Source organism: Strix uralensis, chromosome 5 (assembly GCF_047716275.1).
Source record: "Strix uralensis isolate ZFMK-TIS-50842 chromosome 5, bStrUra1, whole genome shotgun sequence".
NCBI classification, from domain to species: domain Eukaryota; kingdom Metazoa; phylum Chordata; class Aves; order Strigiformes; family Strigidae; genus Strix; species Strix uralensis.
In genome coordinates this window covers 13,803,128-13,823,517 of record NC_133976.1, presented here as the reverse complement: position 1 = coordinate 13,823,517, position 20,390 = coordinate 13,803,128, and the positions used below count along the sequence as shown (strand labels likewise).

The window sequence follows — 20,390 nt, the reverse complement described above, 5'->3', positions numbered from 1 at the left end:
GTAACATCTAAAGTGATTAGTTACCTCAGGAAGCCTCATGACAATACTGAACTTCAGCTTTTCATTCTTCTCAGTGTTGTCTAGATCTATAAGAGAAAGGAAAAAAAAACCCAACCAACCAACCAGTAACCACATCACTAAAACTTTCAACTTTCACTGAAGACATTCTGAATAAGTATCATATCCGTAATGAAATTAAAAATTTAATTTTAAATAAGGGCTATTAGGAGTGTTATTTATGTTTATAGCGTTTATAGAAATATTTTTCTGTACATTCATACACAACTTCACCATGTTATGTAACAATTTAAACAGTAATTCAAACATGTTTTGACTAAGTAGAACTCCCCATATTTATAATACTTCATTTATCAAGACTAGGCACAGATTAATACAGCATATTGTGTTGACCATTTTCTCGAACACCAGAGAAATAGCACATTACAAGGGAACATGGTTGCAGCTGTGAGGAAATGCATTACAGTTGGAGAGTCTTATCATGGTGCTGCTGCATCCCAGGAAACTCATGCTACACAGTTCTCTCTTCCTCCCTTCTGATCTAGAAAAGGCAATTAACATTGCTGCAATGCCAACTGTGCCTGCAACTGCCAATTTGTCCCACTCTCCATTTCGCTCTGAAGCCTTAGGCCCCAGTCATTCCCACCGTACATCTGCTAGTTTGCTTCTAAGCCGCCTTCGTGGGAAACGAGCTACTTGGGTCCTGCTGAGAAGAAAGCCACATACAGAACATGATCTGCTCTTGATGAATACACTGATTCATACAGAACTTATTTTAACTCCCGCTTTCAGTTAACATTACATTATACTTAGAAGTCATCCACAAGCTTAATATTTACTAATAATATTGTGATACTGGGTCAGGTAGGCTTTTGTTTGCTTATTTTGAAGTTCTACTTCCTAGCACAGAGCTTCTAGCCATTTGCCAATCCAAGCACTAGGATTATCTTAGAATCATGGAAGTGTTTAGGTTTGAAAAAGCCCTTTAAGATCATCAAGTCCAACCATTAACCTAACACTGCCAAGTCCACCACTAAACCATGTCCCTAAGCACCACATCTACACATCTTTTAAATACCTCCAGGGATGGCGACTCAACCACTTCCCTGGGCAGCCTGTTCCAATGCTTGACAAACCTTCCGGTGAAGAAATTTTTCTTAATATCCAATCTAAACCTCCCCTGGTGCAATGAGGCCACCTCCTCTCATTCTATCACTTGTTACTTGGGAGAAGAGACCAACACCCACCTCGCTACAACCTCCTTTCAGGTAGTTGTAGAGAGCGATAAGGTCTCCCCCGAGCCTCCTTTCTCCAGACTAAACAACCCCAGTTCCCTCGGCTGCTCCTCATAAGACTTGTGCTCTAGACCCTTCACCAGCTTTGTTGCCCTCCTTTGGACACGCTCCAGCACCTCAATGTCTTTCTTGTAGTGAGAGGCCCAAAACTGAACACAGTATTCAAGGTGCGGCCTCACCAGTGCTGAGTACAGGGGGACGATCACTTCCCTGTCCCTGCTGGCCACACTATTTCTGATACAAGCCAGGATGCTACTGGCCACCTGGGCACGCTGCTGGTTCTTCTTCAGCTGGCTGGTGACCAGCACTCCCAGGTCCTTTCCCACCAGGCAGCTTTCCAGCCACTCTTCCCCAAGCCTATAGTGTTGCCTGGGGTTGATGTGACCCAAGTGCAGGACCCGGCACTGAGCCTTGTTGAACCTCATACAATTCGTCTCGGCTCATCGCTCCAGCCTGTCCAGATCCCTCTGTGGAGCCTTCCTTCCCTCAAGCAGATCAACACTCCGGCCCAACTTGGTGTCATCTGCAAACTTTTTGAGAGTGCACTCAATCCTCTCATCCAGATCACTAATAAAGTTACTAAACAGAACTGGCCCCAATACTAAGCCACTTGTGACCAACCATTCCATTCACCACCACTCTTTGGGCCCAACCATCCAGCAAAGAGTACACCTGTCCCAAGACATGAGCAGCCAGTTTCTCCAGGAGAATGCTGTGGGAAATGGTGTCAAAAGCTTTAAATTCCAGGTAGACAACAGCCACTAAGAGGCTCACCTTGTCATAGAAGGAGATCAGGTTAGTCACACAGGACCTGCCTTTCATAAACTGGTGCTGACTGGGCCTGATCACCTGGTTGTCCTGTACATGTCATGTGATGGCACTCATGATGATCTGCTCCATAATCTTCCCTGGCACCCAGATAAGACTAACAGGCATGTTCCTCTTATTTCAAACATAATTAAAGCAAAAGCTGAGGACTGGATTACAGACTACTTCCTTACACATAGGTGTGCACTTTCATACAGTCACAGAAATCCCCCAACAAATTCTATGACGATCTTTAGTATTCACTTTTCTAAGAAGTCCCAAGTGGAAAAACTATAAACTCAAATTCTCCCCAAACAGGTATTTCTTTGTCTACTACAGTAAGGCTCAATTGTATAGTCTGAGCCCTAATTTACTCCTTTCAGCTGGGCAACACCATCAGCTACAGACCTCACTGAAACAACACTCTGTGAGAAGAGCTGAGTCTCCTGGGTGGTAAATCCTGTGTCTGAGTTTGAATGACTGAAAAGACATCACTCCCAACTAGCTGGCTGGTAACAAGTGAAACACATGAAACTCACTGTACCTTTCAGCAATTTCCTGACACCCGTTTCTGTCAAATGCAAGACTCCATGATCAATATAGTGCAGGAGGGTGTGCAGAGGGAGACATCGAACACCAAGCCCCAAGTGCAAAGTGTGAAAACCTATGGAAGAGAGACAAACTTGTCTGGTACAACAATATATATTTTTTTTCTTAGTCTGTATTAGAGACTGGCATTAGTCTAGCTAAAGCCAACACTCTCCTTAACTTCTCACTGTTTTGCGTTGGTGAGGAAATCAGTTTGTCAAAAGTCATGTAGTCTTACTTAGGCATCCTTTAACTCCTCTCAAGTACAATCCTGCCAGAAAGAGGAAAGCCAAGGGGACTGAAAACAGTCATTATAGTCATATACAATCATTAAACATCTCCAAGCTGTTGCCTTATATCTGAATTGTTCTATTAATTTGCCTTTTATCTCCCTCTTTCCTCTCAATTAATCAAAACCTGAGGCCTCACTGCCCTGAGTATGTGGCTGCCACCCACACATTCCCTCAGGCAGACTTCAGTTTCTCACTTAACATCACCCGGAGGATGGTCTTGTCATCACGTGACACCATTATGTGGCAGCATTTCCGTCTAAACGTTGTAAGTCTGAGGGATAACCTCATACCAAAAATCGTTTCGAAGACAGATCAGGAAATAAAAACTAGAAAGATTCAAACAGAATCAGAAAGAATTAAGATGTTAAGAAGTCTTTCCGTTACAAAAATAAGCAAGTGATTTTAAAAGACTAAGCAATTACGAGGAGCTCTAGGAAATTAAAGTCTGCTATCAACATCATCTATCAAGGCTGGAGGTAATCCTTTCAGAATAAAACTGAAAAATATTAGCAGAGCAACAGCATGAGAAAAAACTCTCTTTTTTCTCCAAGACATGATTTTCCCTTGTAGCCCTTGACACTAAAATTCAGTTGTCTAAGAAAAATACGTAAATGAAAAAAGTCTAAATCTTAGTTCTAAGCTAAGACTGCACCTGAGCATTTCACTGGAAGCTGAAAACTGAACTAAACCTCTGATTTGTTGTCTCTATTTGTAGTAACTATTCAGTTTTGTTTCATTTCACTTGCACATGTTTATGGAGGGTCTTCCCCTCTGTAACTGTCTTGAATAGACTTCAATACTACCAAAGCTAATTTGACACATGTGCTAAAACTAGTGCTCTTCTGGAAGGAATTCATAGCATTGTTCTCCTCACTTATGATTAAAACAGCAAAACACAGGACTTACCAGGAGGTAAAGGCATGCACATGCCATTTGCAGCTTCCAGAATCCGACTCATGATGTGGAACACTGCAAACTCTCCCACACTTCCTCTCTCATCACTGTATTTAACAAAGTAGCAACATATTAGGAACCCAAGATGCCCACACTCTCCTGGAGATATGGTCAATCTGTTGTACTACATGTGCACTAAGTGCATGTGTTTTGGGTGAATTGTCATGGGATGCTATCTTCTTTACTAGGTGCCTGTCACCTAACAGCACTAGCTGTTCAGTGTTGACACAAAGTCTCTGTGGTGTCCCCTTTCTCCTTCCCCCACTATGGCTTATTTCCAATTCTCTCAGCAGTACCTGGTATCAACAGAAATAGGTTGTTTTGAGTGCTGGTATAAGCGACCTGGCTTTCACTGATGTTTAACACCCATTACCCAGCTTAAGACCACTATGAACTCAGCAACTTTGAAATTCAGCTGTAAAACTGCCTATATGATTAATATTCATGTCAGCTTACAGAGGACCAGCAGGATCATTAAAAAGAGTACATGACAGTCATACTGACAGTTACAGTAGAGTGAGCACCGACTGTTCAAGCGAGTAGTACTGTTGAAGACCAAAATTATTATGCCCATATTTTAAAAGGTAGGCTGAAAACTTTAACAAAGGACTTGCTCACAAGCAGAAGATGCAGGAATGAAGCTGGTATCTCCTCCAAACTTCTTCCAATATTCGATGTACCAGATTCAGCTAAAACAAAAAAGAAAACATTGAGTGTTTCTAGGAGCCTGTGTACAGCAGGCCCTTGGCCTTCTTTATTTCACACACCAGTTTATGTTAAAAACTTCTCATGAGACTCCTACTAAGACTTCAGCATTTGTCTTTTTTTTTTTTTTTCCTAGGGGCTTCAAATGTAAAATTGATTAAAATTTGAATTGTAACTGAATTGCCTTATTCCATAAGTTTACAGTAAGTGCTTCCAGCTCATCAAAGCATTGTGCAAGACATATAGCATCTTAACATATTCGTGCTCCTTGGGGATCAGCTGATCTCACGTTCTTGCATCAAATTCTCAAAAGATGTTTGCCATGAAAGCAAAAACTGCATGTCCAAGTGGCTGAGCATTTGGCAGCGAAAGGTCCCGAGGGCCCCCACAAAACTGGATGATGCTGAAGACAACGGAATACTCAGTTTGCTGAGAAAAGTCTGCAGGAGAAATTGCAAATCTAGTTCCAGCAAGGAGGAAAGATGAAACAAGCAAATGCCTCTCCTCCCCTACTGAGTTTCCTTTTTGTCCATAGTGAAGTAAAACAGTGCCTTGGCCCATACTGTTGCTTCTTTGTGCTCCCAAACTGACCTCCAGTATAGACTGTCAGCATACAAAAGGCACAAGCCCTGTTCTCACTTGGGCCTCCTAAGCCTCTGCAGCTGAAAGAGAGAAATCACACATGAAAGAGTTGAAATAACTTCTCCTAGCCGGTCCCTCATAGTTGTCACGTGTAACCACTTCCATATCTCAGTAACAGAATTGAGACACTTCCTCTATGCCTTTTATCTCTGGGCCTCAAAGTGCACTACTCAATCCACCCTAGGAAACTCAGGAAGCAAGTCTGACCCCTGCTTTGCAGGGAGGTATCACGAGAAGTTACAAACCCTTTTCCCCCAAGATGGCCAGAATCCAGGAATCCTTTTTCCCACTCTCTTTTCTTCTCATAGGCTATGCCCTCTCCAACCTCTAACTTGTCACAGGCTCTGAGCAAGAGAGAAACAGGACACACAGGGGAGGTTCATATGCAAAGGCCAAAACAGAAGTATTGGTCTTCAGTAATGCTCCTGAGTGCTCTCCTCTGTACCTTGGCCAGAAAGCTCTACAAGGTAGCACCTCTTCCCTCCACAACCACCTAATACTTTCCATCTTCATACTTTCTGGATGCAGTGGAAACCTCCAGTTTAATCTCTCTGGAGCATGGCAAGTTTTCTCCACTCATTCTCTAGGAAATGCGTGATTTCCAATTTTCAGAGAAGGGTCACAAGAACTACACCTGCTGCCGGAATGACTTTCATCTCTGGCCAGCACACAGGGTGCAGCTAAGGCCTCTGCATCAGGAGCTACAGCTGGATCTGAAGATCAGTGTTGAGATGAAGGGAAGGTTCTTACAAACTCCAAAATCATGTCTTATGATTTGTGCAACAAAAATGGTTTTCATAGGTATGATACTCCAGAATCAATATTCTTTGCTTAACAATACAGCAAACTATACGGCTTTTGCATGGTGTAGAAAGATAATAACTTCTTAAGTCACAGTCAACCTAGCTATCACAACATATTTAAATACATGCATGCTTGTGACATGACACCCTCACCAACAGCACTACTCACTTTGGAGATCAGCACCTACCATCTACAGTGGACATCAGAGAAAATACCTACAGAAAGAGAAGCCATATCTCCACTCTTTTCAGTGTATAGCACACAGGATAACGTGCATGAGAGAAAACAAACATGATCTGATTTATAGAGGGAGTACAGGCAGCTTTATCTCCAAGGCTAGCAGCAGGTCTCTGGGGGAGCTAAGTTAAGAGCTAAACCCATACCTTCAGTGCAAAGCCATTTTTAATTTAGTAACGAAGACGTACAATATGAGGTTTTTCTGAGTAAGCATCAGAAGCCATTTCCCTTGCAGTGCTCTAAACTAATGAGAGAATACATGATCAACAGCCAGACAGTGCGTGCAGCAGGGCCTAGGCTGACATTTGCAAAGCACCTTGCTGTCTTGAAACATCTACATTTTCAGGCAACAGTGCTGAGTAGACTCAAGTTCCACTAGTGACATTTGGACGAGTGCTCAGCTCCTGTGGCTGTTTCTACAGGAAAGACATGGATGCAGCCAAGGAAAAGAATCAGGAGCAAAGGACTAAAGGGAGTGAGACAAGGTCTTGCTGTCTTCCAGATCCCCTCCTGCAGAAGGGATATGAGGCACTCCTCCTTCTCCTGAGAAAACTCAAATCCAAAGGGTGTCTGCCTTCTATTCCTCTGCGGTTCAGATGCCATCAGATGATAGCTGGCCACAGACATCAGTGAAAAAGGTACAGCTATTGCAGCTACTTCCAGAGACATTTCAACACTTTATTCTGGTCTGCCTCTTTCCTGTGCCACAGGCTGACTGTTCACTCTGCCTCCCCTTCTGCTTGCTGTCAGGGCAGCAAATGTCATACCACTTCTGTAAGTTATTTCCCCCCTTTCCTGCCCCATTGAAATGAAAAGAGTGAGAGAAACAGATACGGAGTAAAGCTAAGACAAAGTGATTGCAGGGGAGAAAGAGAATACGGACATACAAACAACTACTGCAGGCTTGGTGGCACGTGGACCGTTAACCAGGCAATCTTGGGCTCTGCAGACCTCCTCAGCAAACAAGGGAATTCCCACTGAGACATTTCATTCACACTTCCCCACGTTACTTCTCTGTATACAAATACACCCAGTCCTCCGACAGCAACCAGCCGCTAGCCTGTTGTTTTATGAGAAACTGTCAATGCTCCCATGTCTTGGCTACTTCAACTTCAGCTGTAATTGATTTATAGAGTGGCTACACACCACAGAGCCCTATTCTCAGCCACTCCTTTGCTCCTGAATGTAATAAAAAAATATTTTATGAAAGCAAACAGACAAGAAAATAACTTCAAGTCTCTTCCTGTTTCAATAGTTTCAGTAGCTCAGCTACATGCTACAGAAAACTGTTGGAAGAATCAAAACAATTCACTCCCCTGAAGAACTTCCAAACATTTAGGATATAGAAAGATTTAAGAAGTAGGAGTTTCTGACTAGGATTCTTTCTTTTAGTGACATTAAAAAAAAAAATTAATCCTGAGTTTGCTGATGGGGAGGGCTGAGATTTGTTTTGACTGTTAAGATTTAGTCTACAATAATTTAGTTTTGAAGATCAAGGCTGCATAGGTGTTTTCATATTTTATCTTAGTTTATATTAAGAATGAACAAATGATAACTGGAAACCGAATGAAAGGAAAATAAACATTCCCCTTGTGCCTTTTTTCAGCACTGTTTTCAGGTACAAAGCTTTGGTTCATGATGTACTGTTCCTATTTTAATCAGCCATTAGTTTTAATTTCTTTCCTGCAAAGATATAGAAAACAGACTGACGATTACCAGTGAAACAACTTGTCAAGCTATAAAGCGAGGCCTGAATAGTAAAGTCAGTAACCTCAGTGGAAGCCGCAGCGGTTCAGAGAAAATTGTAACATTGACAGCACAAATGATTTGCACAAGACATCTGAAACGATGCAAGGCACCAGTAGCCTCAAGAAAAGTTTCCAGAGATTTTCATCCTTAGGAAACAGCACTGTGGGGAGTTTTTCCTGAACAGTGTGGCAGGGCTAGCACAAAGGCAGAGAACATGATTTACTAGTTGCCATGTGAGCTTTCATGGACTCTGCATTCTGCACTTCAAGGACTTGATGTTGAGACAGACAAAAACAGGTACAATAGAAATTATTGTATGCCACACCAGCCACAGTTTTTACAGCTTTTTTTTTTTTTAAAGTTTCCCTTAAGAGGATGAAAGGCAGAAAAATAAGAATTTGGAAAGCAAATTTTCACTGTAGTTTATGTGGATTTCTTCAGGCAAACCTCTGTCTCCTGTTACACTCACAAAAAGCCCACTGAAGTCAGTATGTAGCAGTGATGATATACTCTCATGTCATGTTGGAGTGAAATATTTTTTTCTTGGTCTGTATTTCCCTGATGGCACTTTCGTTATTCAAGACATGCAGCAATGTATTCTACAGGAAACAAAATGGATCTAAAGACCATTCTTTTGCCTTTCAGGATGAGTTCACATTTTCACTTCTGAGCGTAGACCATATTTATACCAGCTGTAAAGGCAACTGTTTCTTCTGTATTCTGAGTGACCAATACAACTCTTTTTAATATTAATATTTCCTTTATGAATACATAATATTAAGCAGAAAAATATTATTAAACATCTTTAAAACAATGTCCTCCCATCAAATATATGCTACATACACACAGTACATATGCAAGACCCTGCCCTCCAACAAATACATGCTTGCTCACAATAGTGACTATGAAATCAAACTAACCAGGTTTGCAACGTAATCCAGAACTATTTGGTCAATCTTCTTTTTTCCTACATACTGTAGATGTCTCATAAGGTGATCCTTTAGCTGAGCAACCATCTAGGAAAAAAAAGCCAACAATTCAGTGTCCTTGGGCATCTTCAAAAAGATCCAAAAGCTCCAGCAGGTTTGGGGCCTGATCAATAGGCATTAGCACAACAAAACGTTTCCTTGTTAGAAAACTCCAGTTCAGAGTGAGTCCCAAGCTACCATACAATCTTGCTGAATTCAACAGCAGATGTGAATATTCAAAATGGTTACTTGGTGTAAATTCAGAAAAATGAGTGCAAAGCTGAACTTTCAATGACATTGAAGAGAAAAAGCTTACAGTTCTTGTATCTCTCTGGGTCAAGCCAAGAGAACAGGGAGAGAGAAGGATTTTAATATGAACATTGAATCATGAGAATATAAATATTTATTACATACAAATAAACTTGAGGGATTTTATGATAGGGAAAACTAGCACAAGTACAGTTTGTGGTAGTAGCCAAGAACCTGAGAACCTGAGTGATTAATGGCAACTTCAGCTTAAACATTAATTGTAAAGTCTTTAAAATCAGGTGTTTGTTATCATACAGTACATGCCAGTCCCTACCTTCTCCTCTCTGAAATATTCTCTGACCTCATGTAGCTTTGGATTGCAAGTCAAGTCCATGCTGGTTCTTTGCTGAGAATTACTATAAGGATTACTTGCCTCCAAGCTCAGAGTAAAACTGAGGCAAATAAAAATCTCTGTCTCAAAGAGTTTACAAGTAGATTAATTTCAATGTGTCAGGACAGCAATACAGGTATTAGGAAAGCATAGACAAAGGACAGCAGCGACCTGTTTTTTGGATCTGTCTGAATAAACTGAAGGGAAGGAATGTAGGGAAGCTTCAGAGAATGAGAGGCACAACTTGGAAACAAGGGGACAAGACTGCAAAGAATGAAAATTTGCCTTAGATTTGGACAGACAGGACAGTGTTGATATGCTCTTCACAGATGCAGTGCTGCGACCTTCCAGTGCATGCTGAAGGGTTTTATTTGGTTTTAGTAGTAAGAGAACAAAAGATAACCAAAGATGTGTATTTGGACAGAGGGAGGACAGGCAGGGATTTGAGACAGGATTTATTACCCAGAAGCATAAGGATGGTAGGTCCTTTAGGGAGATCATCAGTGAAAACAGTGCAAAAGATGAAAGGACCTCAGAATAGCCATAGCAGTCCCAGAAGTGAGGTAGAAGGAAAAGGAGACAGTAAAAAAGGTGATAAATTGAGGAGCAAGAAGATCTGTGATCTTCTCTTTGAGGGAAGTAGTTGGTGGGGAATTCACTTATACATGTTTTAAGGACATTAAGTAGTCCAAAAGTAACTGACAGATTAAGACGAATTCCAGGGTAACAGTTTCTAGCCAAAGGAAAGTTGCATTGGGAAAAAGCATTTTGACAAATCAACTTTCCAACGCTGTTTTTCCCCTATGCCTTATGATATCGTGACCTGTTAAGATGGTATCATGATATGATGACTATGAACTCTAAACTCAGGAAATACCAGGTTTGTCCCATAGCTACTATGAGTAAGCTTCCACTCAGCACTGAACTCATAGCCTTACTCTACATTTGTTGAGGCTGTGCGTCCTCTAGTGCACACTGTGACAAAAGCACATACCAGTCCCATCAGTAATTGCTGCTCATAATCTTCCTCTTGAAAGAGAGGTACTAGCCTTTCCTCTGAAATACACAAAGCAAGAATCATTCAAGGACATGACACTATAGACATACCACCAGACTTCAACCAGCTTCAAAAGTACTTAGAAACATGCACAAACATACAGAAGTTGTGGTTTGATCTACTCACCTACAGAACTAAGATAGTGAAGAATCAGGACTGCGTAAGAGAGAACTGAGGAATGGAAAATAACCCTGTATCTGCCATCTTCTCTCTCAAGTGCTTAACACAGAGGGACACAAGCCTGTTGCACCACTTTACACTTCATTTGCATTACTCTTTTCTTTGATATTTAAGTAAGAGTTATTACAGTGTGGTGATTCAGTAGAGCAAAGAGGCACACCTGGTAACACCAGTGCAAATGCATGTGCTAGTTAGATCTTGTCATTTACAAACAAACAAGCTAAGACACCTGCATAGGCCTTCAGGGAAATGGCTGGACAGAAAGTAAATACTCCACAGAATCACCTCCCACTTTCCCAGTTCTCCCCCATAGTCTGGCTGCTTCTGTTATTCAGATTTGCACACTGCTATGTAAAAGAATGCAACTTTTCTAACTAAATGGAAGGAGGTTATAGTACTACTGAAATCAAATACCCTGTATTTCCTAATCAGTGCTTCCTGTCTACTAACAGCAAAGGAAGAAAAAAAATCTCCTATTTCATCATGTAGCATAAAATCAAGTCAACAAAGTTCTTTTTTACAAAGTTCTTTCCAGCCATCTTTGCTCACCTTGAAATATATTTACTCCACCACTCAGCAGCACAGAAACCTGTGTTGCTTGATTTTAAAGGACCTGAAGAAAAATCTACAGGGAAGATCCACTACACCGATGCTTGTTACCAGCTGGCAGCTATCTAGAAATTCTCTAGTAACAGTTAAACATCTGCCTTCTTTATCAGTAAGCACCTCTGGAAAACATGAATCTGAGGCTCACAAAGTTGGTACAAGGTCCCTAAAAGTCAGAGCCCATAGCTACAACCAGCAGTGGTGTGAATAACTGGTGTTAGGGGATGGAAATGAATGCACTGAAAATTCCTCATAATAAAAGGAGTGAGCAGCACTTAGATCAGCATCATTTCACAGGACACAGTGGCAGAGCACATAGAAGGCACTGATGTGTGAACAGCAGGAACATAATTTACTACTAAATTCATTTTCACTTATTTTGACGGAGGAACTGAACATCCCAAAATCTCAAGTGTTCCTGGCCTAGGAAAATTCATTACATGTGTTTCGTCTACACCATGGTTTTTCACCAGCCATAATCTCCTACTGTACGCAAGTTCTAGAGTTGCAAAGGCAGCTATACATGGACAAGACTCAACAGTAACATGGCATCATTGATACTCTGCTGCAGGAGAAAAATCCTGAAGAAATCCTTAGGCAGACAAAGGTTTACTGCTTATGCTGTTAGGTCCAATATGAAGTAGGAACTTTATTTTCAAGGGTTTCCTAGTCAGTATATGATCCTACCACTACTATCAGAGAGAAAGTTTTCCTCTGATTTAATAACCAATCATCTTAACGCCTCAGACTCTTTGGTGCTGAAAACACACAGCAATTTATTTTTAGCCAACAACAGCTAGATGAAAATATTGTAATAAACCTTACAGTTAAGATCTACATCAAGACAAGTTTTACTTACCAGAGTCCCAAGTGTCCAGATGAGAAAGCACCCTGGAGTTTGAAACAAAAATCAGCTTGTTTCATATGCATGACTCTAAAGGATTTCATAAGGACATTAAAAAGCTTAAACGACCCTTTGATCTTTCAAAGGCAGCTAAAGAAATTTAAGAACTGTACATGTCACTGCATTTAGTAAAGATATTAAATAGCATTAAAAAAGTTTTATCTGTCCAGGTTGCATAAGATTAACTCTTCACATCTACCATAAATACCTTAGCACTAGAGGCCTGGATATTTTGGATCATACTGTAGTGATTACAAGGATTCCAATAAATGATTTTCAGCTGGATAATCTTCTTTAAAGTAAGATATCTAATCAGGTACCTAATCAACTATTTAATGGCACATTAAGTCCTTCAACAAGCTTCAACAAAATAACAAAGGGTAAATGTAATAGACAATAGTACCTACTTTTTGGCATTTTCAAAAATATTCCTCAAATACACTGTGGTGGTTCTCTCCTCTCTCTGGTTTATAAACAAACAAAAATCACCAAATGAACAAAGTAGAAGGACAATTAAAATATTCCCTGATAAAATGCAGGTGAAAAATGAAGCTAGTTTTCCCTCTGAATAGAAATAACGCACAGTGGGGCTTCAACTCACCTTCCAACTACCCACGCTCATAGGCACTCACACACCTACCTGGCAATACAAGTATGTGCAAGCTCTGTGTGTGTTTAGTTTCCCACATTATTTTAATAGAGTAAGACTTACAGGCAATCACCTTATAAGTAAAATGACTCTAAGCCTTTTCACTTCTCATAATCAGATTCCCATTTCTTTATCCTCAAAATAAAAAACCCAACTCTTCCGTGCTTGGCTTTAAAACGTCCACTTCAGAGGCAGCTCTGGAGACTGTTTTGGGGCATGCATATTTACCTCTTCCGAAAGTTTACGCCATTCCCTCCTGAGCACGTTACTGTGGTAATGCAAGTGTGGCTCTGCATACTTCACACTCTCCAAGTTTGAGTTGAGTTTCTCCCAGAAGCCTTTGGAGTTTTGGAACTGCAAAGTATTGCAGGGAAAGCATGAGTACAGGCTGCACTATTAAAGAAATACCTAATCACTCTCCCAACTAAGTGATTGGAAAGAACTGTGATTAATGTACCATCATAACAATCCAAGTGAAGAAAGTTAAACAAAAGTAGTTACACTGTTTTTCCCCAGTACTTTTATTTCCTTGATTTGATGTCAGGGGTAGCACTTACTTAAACTTGAGGTCAAGATTTGGTGCCTGTAAGGCAGATACTTTGCCACTTAGGATCCTTTTAAGTCACTGGGAAGAACTAAGTACCTCTAGGTCGTACTTCATCTGACCTATTTCACGTGTTTGGGACGGAATGAGAAGAACTGCACCACAGACTACACTGGCCATGTTGCCTAGACTTCCACTGACTGTAAAAGGAGCCTTAGGCAACTGACTTAGATGTAAATGTTTACATTTGGTCAAATAAATCCCATTCTGGTTTTCTAGTAGTTCCAAACAGAGGAACACCACTGTAACCCTGGCAGCTGCAAGCCACCACTATTTTCAAGCTGCATTAATACTTACACTGCAAACATCCATTTGCCAACCTCAAGTAGGAGTGCCTCATCCCAGAAAAGAAAAATCCAAACATTTCCATAGTAATTCTAAAGCCTTTGACTCTAATGCTGTTAAACTCAGCTGTGAACAGACAGGAGGAAAAAAACCCAAACACACACTGCTTTCCTGAGCTAGTTCTTGGACTGGGTATAAAGATTTGAAGCTGCTGTTTATAAAGGGGGAGTAATGTGATCATTGCTGAGGAAGAGATGAGATTAAGGCAAAAACCAGAGACATTACTAGCTGTATATGCTCTTCATATACATTTATCCCCCAATACAGACACTACAGTAGTGACATTTGCAAGAAGAGAAGTTTGAGTTCACAATATTCCTCCATCTAGCATTAACATGCTGGATTTTGCTCTTTCCCCCCTACTTTTCTACAATGACAATACCTTTAGAAGAAAGACTCAGAAGCCTTTAAAACCACTTCGTACTATAAACTAGAATTTGCCAAGGAAAATAAATTGCAGAGACTCAATCCTGCCAGCCCCTTCCCTCTTGCTGCCAGTGCTGATTGTCGCTTTATTGTTGTAGCTGCAGCAGAGAAAAACAAATCTCATTTTTGCTTCATGTTAGTTATATTTAGCATTTGGGAACTAGGAGTGCATGTGGCACCATATGTTCACCCTGCTGGAGCTAACTAACAAGATCTACAACCTACTACTGCAGTATGTTACTGCCTAAATGTTACCAATATAAAATCAGAGAAATATCAAGAATATAGCATAAGGGTATCATCTAGTGACCAATTTATGCAACTGCGACAGCACCACCACTGCAAAACTGCATTCAGGCCACACTGGATTTTGTTTGATGCGTGGCAGGGGGGAAGCAAGACAGCAAGTTTCTTTCATATAGTGCATCTGTAACAGGAAGTGGTAGGCTTCGGATTAAAAGCAGACACCACTGAAAACCTGCACTGTATTAGATCTCATTAAAAAGTCAAAAGTTAAAAATAAAGGATTATTTTAATTAAATCTGTTACTTCTTGAGAGTCATTAGGGCAAGGACTAGAAAGAGAAGGCTTCGTCTTAGGTGGTGTATATTTTGCAGGCATTTCTAGAGAGCCAGGAATTAATACCTAAGCATGAATACCTATAAAAGCCAGTGTTTTACCATAAGTCAATGTAAGGCCCTAGCAGGTTTCAATCCATGAAAAGCTCCCATGAAGCCTTGCATAAGTAGTGTTTTCTTAACTGAAGACAGAGAGAGCTCTCTGCTATACCCCTCTGAAAGGATGCAGGGTGGCAATGACCTTTAAGAGGCATGTGTCCTACCCAGGGGAACTGTAGTGCTATGTCTCTGCAGCAGTGAAGGTATTCTGAGAGCCATGGAACTAACTAAAACATCACTATTCACCGCACTGGCTCACAGCACAGCATGAGGGAGAAGCTGCCTTTTCCTGTGCTGATCTCTGACAACTGCTTGCACTATACATTTTCACTCTTCTCCTGGACCTCCTCCTGTTTTCTTCCCTTCTTCCTCCTGCCCCTTCCTTCTCCCCCTCTGATCAAGCCTGTTTGCACCCCTTCAAGTTTGGTTTCTGTGTTTAAAAAGGAAAAAAAAAATAAAAAAAAAATCACTCTTAGTAATTGCAATCACTATGTAAAGCTTTTTAACAATTGCACTGACTGTTCCTCCTTTCTCTCAGACTCTCTCAATATCTCTTGCTGAACAGGAATTTAGTGATAAAAATACACCTGTTGCCTAAATAGCACATATTTTTTTGTGAATATGGACACAGCCCTCCCAAAGGCTCTCAACAATTCACGGGTTTGAGAACTCCAAAAAGATTCTCAAAGCAACAATTCACCATTGTTTCTGTGAAATGCCATAAAATATTTGCAAAAGAAATACTACTTGTAGGACCAGATTTGTGACCAGGGTCTGACTTGTGATGCCAACAACATACATCAACTGACACCAACAACTGACCACCTGAACTCGAGCCATGGTGGGTTTGTGTCACTGGAGTGGTACAAAGTAGGCAAAGCACTAACCCTCACCCTGTGTACTATCATCTTTGTCCTCACTCAAGAGTCAGAGCAATTTGTAGTCAAAAGTAGCAGGAAATATTTGTCTTTAGTTCAACTCTGACCTTTTCAATCTGTTTAGGTTTCAGACAGAAATAGGAAATGAGTTCCACAATCAGGAAGTATAGCTGCTAAAGGCATTTGCCCCGAGGGGCTTGAGGTTCAATCTCAGACAAATTAAAGGCCTGCTAACTTTGACCTCAGTGAATTACAGGGATTATCTAGCAACAAATTTTCTCAAGATCTGATTTTCCCAGGTGTCCCAGCTCTCAGGGCAGCCTTCCCAAGCCAAGCATGCAAAGCCCGATTCCCTGACAGCAGTCATGTGTATCTGTAGCAGCACAGCCGTGATGCACTGTTGTGGAGTGAGTGAGCAGTGGGTATTTCACTGATTTTAAAAGACTTTGTGAACAGTGAAGCTTTATGAGCTAATTATAAGCACTGGGGAGGAAACAGACTCTCACCTCTTTAAAGTGCTACATGAAACAATATTCTCATGTATCCAGAGTCTACTCCCGTGTGTTGCTGGTACTGTTGTGTTCAAGCTCTGACTCTCCCCATTAGCCCTCCACAAGAAGCTGTTTATTAAAAGCCTCTTTCAGATTTTGTATGGGAACACTTAGGAAAACTTCAAGTATTTCTCTAAACTGGATCTGAGGGAATGGAATGGAAGACGGGAAGAATCATTCATGTTGTTTTCAACGGAAAGTACAATTTCCTACCCAAACAGCATGTGCTCTCCCCATCCAGCTCACTGCCTTTTCCAGGCTGTGCAGGAATTTGTCTAGATTTAGCTAGCCAAAGCCCTGACATCAGTGCAACCACAGGATGCTCTGGACAAAACAAAGTGAGAGGGTCATGAACCACTGGTACCAATGGCAGCACAATGAATTATCCCTCAAAGTGGGGATACATAGAGATATATAGAAATCCTACATGTCTACTGTGCCAAGTTTACTTCCAGATAACAAAGTCACAAAATGAAGAGGTATCAATCAAATATAACAAGAATTAATTCTGGGAGGATCTTCCCTATTGAATGGAAGAAGTCTTTTCAGAAAGGGGAAAAAAAAATTATATCTTTGAGCTAGAAAACATCAGTCTGAATAAACGATATTTTAGTAAATGCATAAGTCATTTCAAACAGGGTAATTTTCACCACTATTTTTGGATAGGCCTGTGGGGTCACTGCTTCCTTACTCTTTAGCACACCCACACCCCACAAAAAAAAGCTCCTAATCTGCAAATACTAATGGCTTTATGCCGGAACTTACCTCTAACACAGGTAGAGAAATAATGTCTGTTGCACATGTTACTCCGGGGATAATCTATAAATACAGATAAATTACAAGGATATGAATCATTTAGCGTAAAACATTGGCCTGTTTGGGTATCTAAGTGAATGCCCATTACCCGTTCCCTTTGTGAAACTAGTTAGCTAACCAAAACTGTACATTCAGTTTTGCCAAGAACAAATATGGAAGATCTTTCTCTCAATCATCGCATTTAAAAAAAGACAACATATTAGAACAATGTCAGATCAGAGAAATTAAACTATTTGCTCTAACTGTAGAGTCTTGCCTAAAGTTATTTTACTTCTGCAAACTTACTCATAAATCTTAATTCTACTGATACTGTTTGTCTTGGAAATAACTGCATGATTTTGCTGGTGAAATATATTCTGCATTAATTATAAACCTCATATGATAAGCAAAAGAATATCTTATTATGAAAACCAAGAGATTTAATCATCCATTCAATTATGTTCTTGTTTTATAAATGTTTTTATTTGTTGACAAAAAATAGAACTTATGAAAAACATCGCTAAGGTTAAGACTCGGCAAAACAAAATGGGCATACAGCAGAGATATGGATTTAGAGCATGTCTATGAAAAGGTAAGGCATCAAGTTAAAGGCTCTATTAAGGGAGAAAAAACAGACCCCCTCTAGCTATTAATTAAAGTACCAGCTGTTATCTTACCCCTATCCAGTCAAGCAGTGAAGTGTAGGGCAAAAGTTTATCCAAGTCATGAGTTTCTGGACACATTCTGCAGTACAGGGAGGCTGAATGCAATGTAAAAAGATTTATAAGGGCAAGATTGTATAAACTATCAGTTAACAAGAGTAGGCTTCACAGTCAGTTCCTTATCTAACACTTCTTTAGGGACAAATCCTGCTGCTGTCTCTGAAACAGCTTCCTCCATGGTGGAATTGGTCCCATTCTGTGCACAAAAGGAGGAAGAGAAGTCCAGATGGCTGCAGAGCTGGGTCAGCTGCTTGGCTACAGCTCAGCGCTGCAGGGGTCCTTTGTACAAAGGCTCAGGGCACAGGACAGGCACTGGCTAAGGCTGAGGAATCAGCTATTAGAGGAGAATATCATGATATGCCAAACCCTTATGAAAAAATGGTTTGGCTAGGCTAGAGGAGATTTGTTCCTCCACTCCAATCTCAATTATTTACATCCCAGATATCCAAGACAGGAGCCAGATGGAGAATTTGCTCTCCAGTGACCTAAATAACAAGAAATCTCTTTGTCCCACTAGACATGTGTAATTCAAAGAATGAATTTGAAGTTTTACTGCCAATCTCATTTTGAAAGCTCTAGGTATCTCATAAACTACTGATATTGTCTCTAACACCGCAGAATGCAGGTCAGTTAACACAAATCATAACAAAAAAGTTTGGAAAGAAGAGAGTCAGTTTGTGACATTGTGGCGTCTCAAGTCACAACTAGGGTATGCAGGAAAATTCAGTATGCAGGAAAAGAAATACCTACCGATGATAAATTCTTGAATGGGGTCAAAAGAATGACACGTTGACAGGTTGTCAGAAATCCACCAAATAATCTGTCAGAATGAGAACGGGGGAGTTTATCACATCTCTCTGTTTAAGCATGTGTAGTAAGAGACTATAGAAACTTTGGTTTTGGTAGTAATGCTTTGCATGAAGTAGTGATATACAGATAAATGTTTCAGGACAGCCTTGACCAATAGAGCTGTTTGGGCAGCCCAGCTGATCAGCCTCTTGGCACTGCCAAAAGGTACATGTGAATAAGGACTTTTCTTCTTTGGCTGATATTATCCATGCCCATGCTTTGTATAAGACGACATCAGTCACCGAAAAAAAAACAACTTAGAGGAGGTTCTTTTCCCACCTGCATTTCCAAGTCTTCTGTGTGCCGGAAGTACAACAGGGCACAATGTAGAGCTGCCAATCTCTCGCTGTCGCGTTTGCTGTTCTGTAGGAACTGCAGTAAGGCACTGTCACTGATGCTCACAGCATACATACTTCCTACGTGGCAATCCAAGACTGTTGACATGAGTGGGGATTGGATGGAGCAGTTTTGCAACATGTCAATTCTTGCATCCTCACCTGTAGAACATTGGTTTGAGAATAAAAACGTCTAAGAATATGAAATCTGGCTGCTACCAGTATTTCTCTTAAGACTCCTAGGTCCCCAGCAGTAGGAAACAGTCTGCCTCTTGTACTAGCTGCCCTGGTATTATGCTGAAGAAGGGGACGAATGGTGCTGGCTGGGTAAAAGTAGTAAATGAGGAACACAGTCCATACTCAGTTCTCTCCTCCCCTACTGCTGAAGCAGAGAAGGTGTACAGATTTGAGGATCACAGTGCTGTCATAACACAAATTAGAGTACACAGGATGGAACAGAGAAGGGCACAAGGTTAGTAACAGAGATTCAACACTAGAATTAGCACCTAAGCAGATTGGTACAGTTCAGAACTGCTCACATGCAGAATCGTAATACAAGCTTGTATTGGTGGATCTGTTACCATCAATCCCAACGGCCACAACAGGAAGGTTCTGCTCTACGGTTACTGACTGAAGCATCAGATCAAAACCACTTTTTTTATGCTAATACTAAGGGTCACCACCGCAGTACTACACAGTAGGATTCCAGACCCTTTGCATGAGAAAAATCACAGCCACCATACAAGTGATGCTTTTCACTCATTTCTAGCAGAATGGTATTTCATTATGTATATACAACAGGTATTAACTTCTTGTGATGCTGCCCCTGCACCAGTTCCCCCTACTTACCTCTCCTACACCCAATCAGAAGAACAGATTTCTGTTTTCAAACAAAGGCCCCCCACTTCCAAAAATAACCCACTTCCCATAAAGACATGTTTGTTGGAAATGAAATAACATGCCTCTCAGATGAGATTCTAAATCAAATTGCATCAGCCTGATCAGGTGAAGGAAACACAGATTTCCTCTCCCCACACCCTCCAAACACACACATTTAGAGCAACTCAATTGGAGGAAGGAAATGTAAAATCAAATTTACATCTCCACGTGAA

The 20,390-nt window shown here is 40.8% G+C and overlaps 1 protein-coding gene across 3 annotated transcripts in view; it reads right to left on the bottom strand.

The window, feature by feature from the left end:
* The window catches only part of GSAP (gamma-secretase activating protein), a 48,100-nt gene that overhangs the window by 3,997 nt on the left and 23,713 nt on the right, over window positions 1–20,390 (bottom strand). For 2 of the 3 annotated variants that reach the window (XM_074869897.1, XM_074869898.1), the window contains 13 exons: window positions 19,223–19,440; window positions 18,845–18,914; window positions 18,050–18,132; window positions 17,343–17,396; window positions 13,325–13,450; window positions 12,855–12,910; window positions 12,403–12,434; window positions 10,695–10,756; window positions 9,013–9,108; window positions 4,574–4,644; window positions 3,908–4,002; window positions 2,665–2,784; window positions 25–86 (listed from right to left, as the gene is read on the bottom strand). In XM_074869897.1, coding sequence (XP_074725998.1) covers window positions 25–86; window positions 2,665–2,784; window positions 3,908–4,002; window positions 4,574–4,644; window positions 9,013–9,108; window positions 10,695–10,756; window positions 12,403–12,434; window positions 12,855–12,910; window positions 13,325–13,450; window positions 17,343–17,396; window positions 18,050–18,132; window positions 18,845–18,914; window positions 19,223–19,440 — 1,145 coding nt within the window. The remainder of the gene's footprint in view (window positions 1–24; window positions 87–2,664; window positions 2,785–3,907; window positions 4,003–4,573; window positions 4,645–9,012; window positions 9,109–10,694; window positions 10,757–12,402; window positions 12,435–12,854; window positions 12,911–13,324; window positions 13,451–17,342; window positions 17,397–18,049; window positions 18,133–18,844; window positions 18,915–19,222; window positions 19,441–20,390) is intronic. The other variant, XR_012629128.1, reaches the window with a different exon arrangement.